The sequence below is a fragment of the Oncorhynchus nerka genome, linkage group LG7 (genome assembly GCF_034236695.1).
Source record: "Oncorhynchus nerka isolate Pitt River linkage group LG7, Oner_Uvic_2.0, whole genome shotgun sequence".
NCBI classification, from domain to species: Eukaryota; Metazoa; Chordata; class Actinopteri; order Salmoniformes; family Salmonidae; genus Oncorhynchus; species Oncorhynchus nerka.
The window spans coordinates 96,965,885-96,981,418 of record NC_088402.1 but is presented as its reverse complement, the minus strand read 5'-3'; the positions used below and the strand labels follow the sequence as shown (position 1 = coordinate 96,981,418).

At 43.8% G+C, this 15,534-nt stretch overlaps 1 protein-coding gene across 1 annotated transcript in view; it reads right to left on the bottom strand.

Annotated features, from left to right (window-relative positions):
* Positions 1 to 15,534, bottom strand: part of flna (filamin A, alpha (actin binding protein 280)) — a 264,701-nt gene that overhangs the window by 188,411 nt on the left and 60,756 nt on the right. The window contains 4 exon segments of the mRNA XM_065021021.1: positions 136 to 347; positions 2,681 to 2,817; positions 11,128 to 11,254; positions 11,585 to 11,722. Of these exon segments, the coding sequence (XP_064877093.1) occupies positions 136 to 347; positions 2,681 to 2,817; positions 11,128 to 11,254; positions 11,585 to 11,722 (614 nt within the window).

Sequence of the window (15,534 nt, the reverse complement as noted above, 5' to 3'; positions counted from 1 at the left end):
ATCAGGGTAGTAGTCCTTGTTTAGAGCAGTGATTTAACATACCTTATCAGGGTAGTAGTCCTTGTTTAGAGCAGCAGTGATTTAACATACCTTATCAGGGTAGTAGTCCTTGTTTAGAGCAGTGATTTAACATACCTTATCTGGGTAGTAGTCCTTGTTTAGAGCAGCAGTGATTTCAGCCATGAAGGGGGAGTGCTGGATGTCCTCGTTGTTACAGAGCACATGCACCGCATACTCTCCTGCTTCCATTGGCCAGTACCGCACGTCACATGACCCGTCGCCCTTATCATCACACTCGACCTTCGCCTGGGACGGACCCTCCACCGAGAAACCTGGACACACACCTTCTGATCAGGACACACACCTTCTGATCAGAACACACACACACACACCTTCTGATCAGGACACACACCTTCTGATCAGAACACACACACACACACCTTCTGATCAGAACACACACCTTCTGATCAGGACACACACCTTCTGATCAGGACACACACCTTCTGATCAGAACACACACCTTCTGATCAGGACACACACACACCTTCTGATCAGAACACACACACACACCTTCTGATCAGGACACACACCTTCTGATCAGAACACACACACCTTCTGATCAGAACACACACCTTCTGATCAGAACACACACCTTCTGATCAGAACACACACACACCTTCTGATCAGGACACACACCTTCTGATCAGAACACACACCTTCTGATCAGAACACACACCTTCTGATCAGAACACATACCTTCTGATCAGAACACACACCTTCTGATCAGAACACACACCTTCTGATCAGAACACACACACCTTCTGATCAGGACACACACACACCTTCTGATCAGAACACACACACACCTTCTGATCAGGACACACACCTTCTGATCAGAACACACACACCTTCTGATCAGGACACACACACACCTTCTGATCAGAACACACACACACCTTCTGATCAGGACACACACCTTCTGATCAGGACACACACACCTTCTGATCAGGACACACACACACCTTCTGATCAGGACACACACCTTCTGATCAGGACACACACCTTCTGATCAGGACACACACCTTCTGATCACGACACACACCTTCTGATCAGAACACACACACACACCTTCTGATCAGGACACACACCTTCTGATCAGGACACGCACCTTCTGATCAGAACACACACCTTCTGATCAGGACACACACCTTCTGATCAGAACACACACCTTCTGATCAGGACACACACCTTCTGATCAGAACACACACCTTCTGATCAGAACACACACCTTCTGATCAGAACACACACCTTCTGATCAGGACACACACCTTCTGATCAGGACACACACCTTCTGATCAGGACACACACCTTCTGATCAGGACACACACATTCTGATCAGAACACACACCTTCTGATCAGAACACACACACACCTTCTGATCAGGACACACACACACCTTCTGATCAGAACACACACCTTCTGATCAGAACACACACACACCTTCTGATCAGGACACACACACACCTTCTGATCAGAACACACACACACCTTCTGATCAGGACACACACCTTCTGATCACGACGCACACATTCTGATCAGAACACACACCTTCTGATCAGGACACACACCTTCTGATCAGAACACACACACACCTTCTGATCAGAACACACACATTCTGATCAGGACACACACACACCTTCTGATCAGAACACACACCTTCTGATCAGAACACACACACACATTCTGATCAGGACACACACACACCTTCTGATCAGAACACACACCTTCTGATCAGGACACACACCTTCTGATCAGGACACACACCTTCTGATCAGGACACACACCTTCTGATCAGGACACACACATTCTGATCAGAACACACACCTTCTGATCAGAACACACACACACCTTCTGATCAGGACACACACACACCTTCTGATCAGAACACACACCTTCTGATCAGAACACACACACACCTTCTGATCAGGACACACACACACCTTCTGATCAGAACACACACACACCTTCTGATCAGGACACACACCTTCTGATCACGACGCACACATTCTGATCAGAACACACACCTTCTGATCAGGACACACACCTTCTGATCAGAACACACACACACCTTCTGATCAGAACACACACATTCTGATCAGGACACACACACACCTTCTGATCAGAACACACACCTTCTGATCAGAACACACACACACATTCTGATCAGGACACACACACACCTTCTGATCAGAACACACACCTTCTGATCAGGACACACACCTTCTGATCACGACACACACCTTCTGATCAGAACACACATCTTCTGATCAGGACACACACCTTCTGATCAGAACACACACACACCTTCTGATCAGAACACACACCTTCTGATCAGAACACACACCTTCTGATCAGAACACACACCTTCTGACACGACACACACCTTCTGATCAGGACACACACCTTCTGATCAGAACACACACACACCTTCTGATCAGGACACACACACACCTTCTGATCAGGACACACACCTTCTGATCAGGACACACACCTTCTGATCAGGACACACACCTTCTGATCAGGACACACACCTTCTGATCAGGACACACAGCTTCTGATCAGGACACACACATTCTGATCAGGACACACAGGGTCTGTGTGTGTGTGTGTGTGTACTTACCCAGTGTTCCCACATTGTCTCCGACGGCCTCGACCACGAAGTCGGCAGATTTACCCATAATGCCGGTCTCCAGGCCAGGCCCCCAGGCACGCACATTCTGTGGCCCTGCCTCCGAACCGATCTTCACCTCCAACGGGCTACAACCCGGAAGTGACATCATCAGTCAGCGACAGCATTACAGCATCATCAGTCAGCGACAGCATTACAGCATCATCAGTCAGCGACAGCATTACAGCATCATCAGTCAGCGACAGCATTACAGCATCATCAGTCAGCGACAGCATTACAGCATCATCAGTCAGCGACAGCATTACAGCATCATCAGTCAGCGACAGCATTATAGCATCATCAGTCAGCGACAGCATTACAGCATCATCAGTCAGCGACAGCATTATAGCATCATCAGTCAGCGACAGCATTACAGCATCATCAGTCAGCGACAGCATTATAGCATCATCAGTCAGCGACAGCATTACAGCATCATCAGTCAGCGACAGCATTATAGCATCATCAGTCAGCGACAGCATTACAGCATCATCAGTCAGCGACAGCATTACAGCATCATCAGTCAGCGACAGCATTACAGCATCATCAGTCAGCGACAGCATTACAGCATCATCAGTCAGCGACAGCATTACAGCATCATCAGTCAGCGACAGCATTACAGCATCATCAGTCAGCGACAGCATTACAGCATCATCAGTCAGCGACAGCATTACAGCATCATCAGTCAGCGACAGCATTACAGCATCATCAGTCAGCGACAGCATTACAGCAGTCTTTATTTATTCGGTTGTGGACCAAAAAAGCTATTTGAAAGATGATAGCAGCTATTTAGAAGACTGTGATATGTAGTTGAATGAACTGACTTAGTTGAATGAACTACCTTAGTTGAACAAACTGACTTAGTTGAACGAACTGACTTAGTTGAACAAACTGACTTAGTTAAACGAACTGACTTAGTTGAACAAACTGACTTAGTTGAATGAACTACCTTAGTTGAATGAACTGACTTAGTTGAATGAACTCACTTAGTTGAATGAACTACCTTAGTTGAATGAACTACCTTAGTTGAATGAACTGACTTAGTTGAATGAACTGACTTAGTTGAATGAACTGACTTAGTTTAATGAACTGACTAAGTTGAATGAACTGACTTGGTTGAATTAACTACCTTAGTTGAATGAACTGACTTAGTTGAATGAACTGACTTAGTTGAATGAACTGACTTAGTTGAATGAACTACCTTAGTTGAATGAACTGACTTAGTTGAATGAACTGACTTAGTTGAATGAACTCACTTAGTTGAATGAACTACCTTAGTTGAATGAACTACCTTAGTTGAATGAACTGACTTAGTTGAATGAACTGACTTAGTTGAATGAACTGACTTAGTTGAATGAACTGACTTAGTTGAATGAACTGACTTGGTTCAATGAACTACCTTAGTTGAATGAACTGACTTAGTTGAATGAACTGACTTAGTTGAATGAACTGACTTAGTTGAATGAACTACCTTAGTTGAATGAACTGACTTAGTTGAATGAACTGACTTAGTTGAATGAACTCACTTAGTTGAATGAACTACCTTAGTTGAATGAACTACCTTAGTTGAATGAACTGACTTAGTTGAATGAACTGACTTAGTTGAATGAACTGACTTAGTTGAATGAACTGACTTAGTTGAATGAACTGACTTGGTTCAATGAACTACCTTAGTTGAATGAACTGACTTAGTTGAATGAACTGACTTAGTTGAATGAACTGACTTAGTTGCTGACTTAGTTGAATGAACTACCTTAGTTGAATGAACGGACTTAGTTGAATGAACTGACTTAGTTGAATGAACTACCTTAGTTGAATGAACTACCTTAGTTGAATGAACTACCTTAGTTGAATGAACTGACTTAGTTGAATGAACTACCTTAGTTGAATGAACTGACTTAGTTGTTCTGGATAAGAGACAGGTAAATTACTATACAATGTAAAGTGGCAAGAAAAAGTATGTGAACCCTTTGGAATTACCTGGACATCTAATAACGTTTTATTAGTTTAAGCAGATTGTGTTCATCTGTTTTTTAAATTTATTTTTAATTTTTTTATTTCACCTTTATTTAACCAGGTAGGCTAGTTGAGAACACCTTTATTTAACCAGGTAGGCCAGTTGAGAACACCTTTATTTAACCAGGTAGGCTAGTTGAGAACACCTTTATTTAACCAGGTAGGCTAGTTGAGAACACCTTTATTTAACCAGGTAGGCTAGTTGAGAACACCTTTATTTAACCAGGTAGGCCAGTTGAGAACACCTTTATTTAACCAGGTAGGCTAGTTGAGAACACCTTTATTTAACCAGGTAGGCTAGTTGAGAACACCGTTATTTAACCAGGTAGGCTAGTTGAGAACACCTTTATTTAACCAGGTAGGCTAGTTGAGAACACCTTTATTTAACCAGGTAGGCTAGTTGAGAACACCTTTATTTAACCAGGTAGGCTAGTTGAGAACAGGTTCTCATTTGCAACTGCGACCTGGCCAAGATAAAGAATAGCAGTGTGAACAGACAACACAGAGTTACACATGGAGTAAACAATTAACAAGTCAATAACACAGTAGAGAAAAAAGGGGAGTCTACATACAATGTGTGCAAAAGGCATGAGGAGGTAGGCGAATAATTACAATATTGCAGATTAACACTGGAGTGATAAATGATCAGATGGTCATGTACAGGTAGAGATATTGGTGTGCAAAAGAGCAGAAAAGTAAATAAATAAAAAACTGTGGGGATGAGGTAGGTGAAAATGGGTGGGCTATTTACCAATAGATTATGTACAGCTGCAGCGATCGGTTAGCTGCTCAGATAGCTGATGTTTGAAGTTGGTGAGGGAGATAAAAGTCTCCAACTTCAGCTATTTTTGCAATTCGTTCCAGTCACAGGCAGCAGAGTACTGGAACGAAAGGCGGCCGAATGAGGTGTTGGCTTTAGGGATGATCAATGAGATACACCTGCTGGAGCGCGTGCTACGGATGGGTGTTGCCATCGTGACCAGTGAGCTGAGATAAGGCGGAGCTTTGCCTAGCATGGCCTTGTAGATGACCTGGAGCCAGTGGATCTGGCGACGAATATGTAGCGAGGGCCAGCCGACTAGAGCATACAAGTCGCAGTGGTGGGTAGTATAAGGTGCTTTAGTGACAAAACGGATGGCACTGTGATAAACTGCATCCAGTTTGCTGAGAAGAGTGTTGGAAGCAATTTTGTAGATGACATCGCCGAAGTTGAGGATCGGTAGGATAGTCAGTTTTACTAGGGTAAGCTTGGCAGCGTGAGTGAAGGAGGCTTTGTTGCGGAATAGAAAGCCGACTCTAGATTTGATTTTCGATTGGAGATGTTTGATATGGGTCTGGAAGGAGAGTTTGCAGTCTAGCCAGACACCTAGGTACTTATAGGTGTCCACATATTCAAGGTCGGAACCATCCAGTGTGGTGATGCTAGTCGGGCAAGCGGGTGCAGGCAGCGATCGGTTGAAAAGCATGCATTTCGTTATACTAGCGTTTAAGAGCAGTTGGAGGCCACGGAAGGAGTGTTGTATGGCATTGAAGCTCGATTGGAGGTTAGATAGCACAGTGTCCAATGACGGGCCGAAAGTGTATAGAATGGTGTCGTCTGCGTAGAGGTGGATCAGGGAATCGCCCGCAGCAAGAGCAACATCATTGATATACACAGAGAAAAGAGTCGGCCCGAGCATTGAACCCTGTGGCACCCCCATAGAGACTGCCAGAGGACCGGACAACATGCCCTCCGATTTGACACACTGAACTCTGTCTGCAAAGTAATTGGTGAACCAGGCAAGGCAGTCATCCGAAAAACTGAGGCTACTGAGTCTGCCGATAAGAATATGGTGATTGACAGAGTCGAAAGCCTTGGCAAGGTCGATGAAGACGGCTGCACAGTACTGTCTTTTATCGATGGCGGTTATGATGTCGTTTAGTACCTTGAGTGTGGCTGAGGTGCACCCGTGACCGGCTCGGAAACCAGATTGCATAGCGGAGAAGGTACGGTGGGATTCGAGATGGTCAGTGACCTGTTTGTTGACTTGGCTTTCGAAGACCTTAGATAGGCAGGGCAGAATGGATATAGGCCTGTAACAGTTTGGGTCCAGGGTGTCTCCCCCTTTGAAGAGGGGGATGACTGCGGCAGCTTTCCAATCCTTTGGGATCTCAGACGATATGAAAGAGAGGTTGAACAGGCTGGTAATAGGGGTTGCGACAATGGCGGCGGATAGTTTCAGAAATAGAGGGTCCAGATTGTCAAGCCCAGCTGATTTATACGGGTCCAGGTTTTGCAGCTCTTTCAGAACATCTGCTATCTGGATTTGGGTAAAGGAGAACCTGGAAAGGCTTGGGCGAGGAGCTGCGGGGGCCGGAGCTGTTGGCCGAGGTAGGAGTAGCCAGGCGGAAGGCATGGCCAGCCGTTGAGAAATGCTTGTTGAAGTTTTCGATAATCATGGATTTGTCGGTGGTGACCGTGTTCCCTAGCCTCAGTGCAGTGGGCAGCTGGGAGGAGGTGCTCTTGTTCTCCATGGACTTCACAGTGTCCCAGAACTTTTTGGAGTTGGAGCTACAGGATGCAAACTTCTGCCTGAAGAAGCTGGCCTTAGCTTTCCTGACTGACTGCGTGTATTGGTTCCTGACTTCCCTGAACAGTTGCATATCGCGGGGACTGTTCGATGCTATTGCAGTCCGCCACAGGATGTTTTTGTGCTGGTCGAGGGCAGTCAGGTCTGGAGTGAACCAAGGGCTGTATCTGTTCTTAGTTCTGCATTTTTTGAACGGAGCATGCTTATCTAATATGGTGAGGAAGTTACTCTTAAAGAATGACCAGGCATCCTCAACTGACGGGATGAGGTCAATGTCCTTCCAGGATACCCGGGCCAGGTCGATTAGAAAGGCCTGCTCACAGAAGTGTTTTAGGGAGCGTTTGACAGTGATGAGGGTGGTCGTTTGACTGCGGCACCGTAGCGGATACAGGCAATGAGGCAGTGGTCGCTGAGATCCTGGTTGAAGACAGCGGAGGTGTATTTGGAGGGCCAGTTGGTCAGGATGCGTCTATGAGGGTGCCCTTGCTTACAGAGTTAGGGTTGTACCTGGTGGGTTCCTTGATGATTTGTGTGAGATTGAGGGCATCTAGCTTAGATTGTAGGACTGCCGGGGTGTTAAGCATATCCCAGTTTAGGTCACCTAACAGAACAAACTCAGAAGCTAGATGGGGGCAATCAATTCACAAATGGTGTCAGGGCACAGCTGGGAGCTGAGGGGGTCGGTAGCAGGCGGCAACAGTGAGAGACTTATTTCTGGAGAGAGTAATTTTCAGAATTAGTAGTTCGAACTGTTTGGGTATGGACCTGGAAAGTATGACATTACTTTGCAGGCTATCTCTGCAGTAGACTGCGACTCCTCCCCCTTTGACAGTTCTATCTTGACGGAAGATGTTATAGTTGGGTATGGAAATCTCTGAATTTTTGGTGGCCTTCCTGAGCCAGGATTCAGACACGGCAAGGACATCAGGGTTAGCAGAGTGTGCTAAAGCAGTGAGTAAAACAAACTTAGGGAGGAGGCTTCTAATGTTGACATGCATGAAACCAAGGCTTTTTCGATCACAGAAGTCAACAAATGAGGGTGCCTGGGGACATGCAGGGCCTGGGTTTACCTCACATCACCCGCGGAACAGAGAAGGAGTAGTATGAGGGTGCGGCTAAGGGCTATCAAAACTGGTCGCCTAGAGCGTTGGGGACAGAGAATAAGAGGAGCAGGTTTCTGGGCATGGTAGAATATATTCAGGGCATAATGCACAGACAGGGGTATGGTGGGGTGCGGGTACGGCGGAGGTAAGCCCAGGCACTGGGTGATGATGAGAGAGGTTTTATCTCTGGACATGCTGGTTGTAATGGGTGAGGTCACCGCATATGTGGGAGGTGGGACAAAGGAGGTATCAGGGGTCTGAGGAATGGAACTAGGGGCTCCATTGTGAACTAAAACAATGATAACTAACCTGAGCAACAGTATACAAGGCATATTGACATTTGAGAGAGACATACACCGAGGCATACAGTAAACACAGGTGTTGAATTGGGAAAGCTAGCTAAAACAGTGGGTGAGACAACAGCTAATCAGCTAGCTTAACAACAGCAGGTGAGATGGCATTGACTAGGCAACTCGTTCGAACTGGCGAGAGCTTTCCGAGCTAAAGGTTAGTTGATGACCGGTTAGCTGAAGACCGCTAGCATAGCTGGTAGTTAGCAGGCTAGCTTCAGTTGAGGGGGTCCGGTTCCGAAGTAAATATAACTACTTTAGGAAAAGTAGCTACATTGGCGGGTTGCAGAAGAGTATTTGGAAGCTTAGGTTTAGCTAAATGTTTTTAAAGATATGCGAAGAAAAAATATCAAAAAATATCTAAAACGAAAAAGCGACGATATTTACAGAGAGACGATACGACAGGACACTTACTGCTACGCCATCTTGGACGATTTTGTTGTGACTTAGATGAAGATGAAGTTACCTGGGGGGGATGTGTTACCTGGGGGTGTGTTTTATGTGTGTTACCTGGGGAGGATGCGTGGTACCTGGAGGGATGTGTTACCTGGGGGATGTGTTACCTGGGGGTGTGTGTTACCTGGGAGATGTGTTACCTGGGGGATGTGTGTTACCTGGGGGATGTGTTACCTGGGGGATGTGTTACCTGGGGAGGATGCGTGGTACCTGGAGGGGATGTGTTACCTGGGGGATGTGTTACCTGGGGGATGTGTGTTACCTGGGGGATGTGTTACCTGGGGGGATGTGTGTTACCTGGGGGATGTGTGTTACAAGGGGATGTGTGTTACTTGGGGGGATGTGTGTTACCCTGGGGGGATGTGTGTTACCTGGGGGATGTGTGTTACCTGGGGGATGTGTTACCTGGGAGATGTGTTACCCTGGGGGATGTGTGTTACCTGGGGGATGTGTTACCTGGGGAGATGTGTTACCCTGGGGGATGTGTGTTACCTGGGGATGTGTTACCTGGGGAGATGTGTTACCTGGGGGATGTGTGTTACCTGGGGGTGTGTGTTACCTGGGGGATGTGTTACCTGGGGAGATGTGTTACCTGGGGGGGATGTGTTACCTGGGGGGATGTGTTGTGTGTGTTACCTGGGGATGTGTTGTGTGTGTTACCTGGGGCGATGTGTATTACCTGGGGGATGTGTTGTGTGTGTTACCTGGGGCAATGTGCATTACCTGGGGGATGTGTTGTGTGTGTTACCTGGGGATGTGTGTTACCTGGGAGGACATGTGTTACCTGGGGATGTGTTGTGTGTGTTACCTGGGGGGATGTGTTACCTGGGGGATGTGTTACCTGGGGTGGATGTGTTACCTGGGGGGAATGTGTTACCTGGGGGATGTGTTGTGTGTTACCTGGAGCGATGTGTATTACCTGTGGGATGTGTTGTGTGTGTTACCTGGGGGATGTGTTGTGTGTGTTACCTGGGGATGTGTGTTACCTGGGGATGTGTTGTGTGTGTTACCTGGGGGGATGTGTGTTACCTGGGGGATGTGTGTTACCTGGGGCGATGTGTATTACCTGGGGGATGTGTTGTGTGTGTTACCTGGGGCGATGTGTATTACCTGGGGGATGTGTTGTGTGTGTTACCTGGGGGATGTGTGTTACCTGGGGCGATGTGTATTACCTGGGGGATCTGTTGTGTGTGTTACCTGGGAGGACATGTGTTACCTGGGGGATGTGTTACCTGGGGGATGTGTTGTGTGTGTTACCTGGGGATGTGTGTTACCTGGGGCGATGTGTATTACCTGGGGGATGTGTTGTGTGTGTTACCTGGGGCAATGTGTATTACCTGGGGGATGTGTTGTGTGTGTTACCTGGGGGATGTGTGTTACCTGGGGCGATGTGTATTACCTGGGGATGTGTTGTGTGTGTTACCTGGGGGATGTGTGTTACCTGGGCGATGTGTATTACCTGGGGGATCTGTTGTGTGTGTTACCTGGGAGGACGTGTGTTACCTGGGGGATGTGTTACCTGGGGGATGTGTTGTGTGTGTTACCTGGGGATGTGTGTTACCTGGGGCGATGTGTATTACCTGGGGGATGTGTTGTGTGTGTTACCTGGGGCAATGTGTATTACCTGGGGGATGTGTTGTGTGTGTTACCTGGGGGGATGTGTGTTACCTGGGCGATGTGTATTACCTGGGGATCTGTTGTGTGTGTTACCTGGGGGACGTGTGTTACCTGGGGGATGTGTTGTGTGTGTTACCTGGGGGGACGTGTGTTACCTGGGGGATGTGTGTTACCTGGGGGACGTGTGTTACCTGGGGATGTGTTGTGTGTGTTACCTGGGTGTTAGCTGGGGGATGTGTGTGATACCTGGGGGGACGTGTGTTACCTGGTGGATGTATTGTGTGTGTTACCTGCTGAGGATGTGTTGTCCTCCCCAGGTTATCGTTATACTGTATGTACCGGGGGTGGTGGGGTAGTACTCAAACCCAAACACTCCATCTCCAACATCCTTCCTCTTACATGGCTCCTCCAGGCCCTCTGCACACACACAGAGAGAGAGAGAGAGAGAGAGAGAGAGAGAGAGAGAGAGAGAGAGAGAGAGAGAGAGAGAGAGAGAGAGAGAGATCTTTCAGTGTTTGCAGAGCTGTTAGGTAAAAGCAATATGGTGGAAACTTTACCACTACACCGTGTATATCTATCCAGACCCTTCAGATCTGAACACAAGTAGTGTAAACAGCCAAAAGACATTGGTTAATGTAGTTTCTAAAGCAAAGAGACTGCTGGGTAGTGTAGTTTATAAAACAGAGAGGCTGCTGGGTAGTGTAGTTTATTAAATATATAGGCTGCTGGGTAGTGGAGTAGACTCACTGGGGCCCTTGATGGTGACTTTGAGTTCTCCTGTCCCAGCTCCTTTAGTGAAGACTCTGAAGTCAGCTGTCTCTTTCACCCTGAGGCCTTTAGGCTGGAGACCACGCCCCTTAGCCCGAACCAGGCTGGGGTTACAAGCTGGAGACGGGGTGGGCGGTGGGGGGGTTTAGAATTTAATACATAGAATTGAACACATAGTTTGAATAGAAACTGAAGGATGAGGACAACAACTACCAGGAGATCGAGAGAGAGACGCAGAGGGAGAGACAGAGAGAGAGAGAGACGCAGAGAGAGAGACAGAGCGAGAGAGAGACGCAGAGAGAGAGACCAAGACCAAGACAGAGAGAGAGAGAGAGAGAGTCTAGTTCCCAAGAGCGATCCCATGAAGTGAGGACAGTAAAAGGAAGAAGCTGCTCCAGAGAGAGAAGAGATACCATCCCTCCGTCTTTCTAGAAAGAGAGAGAAAGAGAGAGAGATCAGAGTAGAGGGAGAGAGAAAGAGAGATAGCAGGGGGAGAGACAGAGAGAGTGAGAAGAGACCAGGGAACGCAGAATCATCCGGAGAGAAAGAGCAAGTGAATGAACAGTCAGATAGGAGAAAGGAGGAGAGGGAGAGAACATAACAAACAGACAGAAAAGTTGTGTAAACACCAGAAACGGAAACACTAGAAACAGAAAAACTAGAGTCGGAAACAGAAACAATAGAAACGGAAACACAAGAAACAGAAACAGAAACAATAGAAACAGAAACACTAGAAACAGAAACAATAGAAGCAGAAACAATAGAAACAGAAACAATAGAAACAGAAACAGAAACACTAGAAACAGAAACATAAACACTAGAAACAAAAACACTAGAAAAAGAAACTAAAGAAACAGGAACAATAGAAACAGAAACAATAGAAACACGAACAATAGAAACAGAAACAGAAACAGAAACAATAGAAACAGAAACACTAGAAACAGAAACAATAGAAACAGAAACAGAAACTATAGAAACAGAAACAGAAACAGAAACACTAGAAACAGAAACACTAGAAACAGAAACACTAGAAACAGAAACACTAGAAACAGAAACACTAGAAACAGAAACAATAGAAAAGAGGAACAATAGAAACAGAAAAACTAGAAACAGAAACAATAGAAACAGGAACAATAGAAACAGAAACAGAAACAATAGAAACAGAAACACTAGAAACAGAAACAATAGAAACAGAAATAGAGACACTAGAAACAGAAACAGAAACACTAGAAACAGAAACAGAAACAGAAACAATAGAAACAGAAACAGAAACAATAGAAACAGAAACAGAAACACTAGAAACAGAAACAGAAACAGAAACACTAGAAACAGAAACACTAGAAACAGAAACAATAGAAACAGGAACAATAGAAACAGAAACAGAAACAGAAACAATAGAAACAGAAACACTAGAAACAGAAACAATAGAAACAGAAACACTAGAAACAGAAAAAGAAACAGAAACACTAGAAACAGAAACAGAAACAATAGAAACAGAAACAATAGAAACAGAAACAATAGAAACAGAAACAGAAACACTAGAAACAGAAACAATAGAAACAGAAACACGAGAAACAGAAACAATAGAAACAGAAACAATAGAAACAGAAACAGAAACACTAGAAACAGAAACATAAACACTAGAAACAGAAACATAAACACTAGAAACAGAACCACTAGAAACAGAAACTAAAGAAACAGGAACAATAGAAACAGAAACACTAGAAATAGAAACAATAGAAACACGAACAATAGAAACAGAAACAGAAACAGAAACAATAGAAACAGAAACAGAAACACTAGAAACAGAAACAGAAACACTAGAAACAGAAACACTAGAAACAGAAACACTAGAAACAGAAACAATAGAAACAGAAACAGAAACACTAGAAACAGAAACAGAAACACTAGAAACAGAAACACTAGAAACAGAAACAGAAACACTAGAAACAGAAACACTAGAAACAGAAACAATAGAAAATAGGAACAATAGAAACAGAAAAACTAGAAACAGAAACAATAGAAACAGGAACAATAGAAACAGAAACAGAAACAGAAACAATAGAAACAGAAACACTAGAAACAGAAACAATAGAAACAGAAACAGAAACACTAGAAACAGAAACAGAAACACTAGAAACAGAAACAGAAACAGAAACAATAGAAACAGAAACAGAAACCGAAACAATAGAAACAGAAACAGAAACACTAGAAACAGAAACACTAGAAACAGAAACAATAGAAACAGGAACAATAGAAACAGAAACAGAAACAATAGAAACAGAAACACTAGAAACAGAAACAATAGAAACAGAAACACTAGAAACAGAAACAGAAACAGAAACACTAGAAACAGAAACACTAGAAACAGAAACCGAAACAATAGAAACAGAAACAATAGAAACAGAAACAATAGAAACAGAAACAGAAACACTAGAAACAGAAACAGAAACAATAGAAACAGAAACACGAGAAACAAAAACAATAGAAACAGAAACACTAGAAACAGAAACAGAAACACTAGCAACAGAAACACTAGAAACAGAAACAATATAAACGGAAACACTAGAAACAGAAACAGAAACACTAGTAACAGAAACACTAGAAACAGAAACAGAAACACTAGAAACAGAAACAATAGAGTCAGAAACAGAAACAATAGAAACATAAACAATAGAAACAGAAACCCTAGAAACAGAAACACTAGAAACAGAAACACTAGAAACAGAAACAATAGAAACAGAAACACTAGAAACAGAAACACTAGAAACAGAAACACTAGAAACAGAAACACTAGAAACAGAAACACTAGAAACAGAAACAATAGAAACAGAAACACTAGAAACAAAAGCACTAGAAACGGAAACAATAGAAACAGAAACACTAGGAACAGAAACACTAGGAACAGAAACACTAGAAACAGAAACAGAAACAATAGAAACAGAAACAATAGAAACAGAAACACTAGAGACAGAAACAATAGAGACAGAAACAGAAACAATAGAAACAGAAACAATAGAAACAGAAACACTAGAGACAGAAACACTAGAAACAGAAACAATAGAAACAGAAACACTAGAAAGAGAAACAATAGAAACAGAAACAATAGAAACAGAAACACTAGAAACAGAAACAATAGAAACAGAAACACTAGAGACAGAAACAGAAACAATAGAAGCAGAAGCAATAGAAACAGAAACACTAGAAACAGAAACAATAGAAACAGAATCACTAGAAACAGAAACACTAGAAACAGAAACAATAGAAACCGAAACACTAGAGACAGAAACAGAAACAATAGAAACAGAAACAATAGAAACAGAAACACTAGAGAGAGAAACAATAGAAACAGAAACAATAGAAACAGAAACAATACAAACAGAAACACTAGAGAGAGAAACAATAGAAACAGAAACAATAGAAACAGAAACAATACAAACAGAAACACTAGAGACAGAAACAGAAACACTAGAAACAGAACCACTAGAAACAGAAACAATAGAAACAGAAACACTAGAAACAGAAACAATAGAAACAGAAACACTAGAATCAGAAACACTAGAGACAGAAACAGAAACAATAGAAACAGAAACATTAGAAACAGAAACAGTAGAAACAGGAACAATAGAAACAGAAACAATAGAAACAAAAACACTAGAAACAGGAACAATAGAAACAGAAACAATAGAAACAGAAACACTAGAAACAGAAACAATAGAAACAGAAACACTAGAGACAGAAACAGAAACAATAGAAACAGAAACATTAGAAACAGAAACACTAGAAACAGGAACAATAGAAACAGAAACAATAGAAACAGAAACTCTAGAAACAGAAACAATAGAAACATAAACAATAGACACAGAAACACTAGAAACACAAAAACTGGAACACTAGAAACAGAAACAGAAACAATAGAAACAGAAACA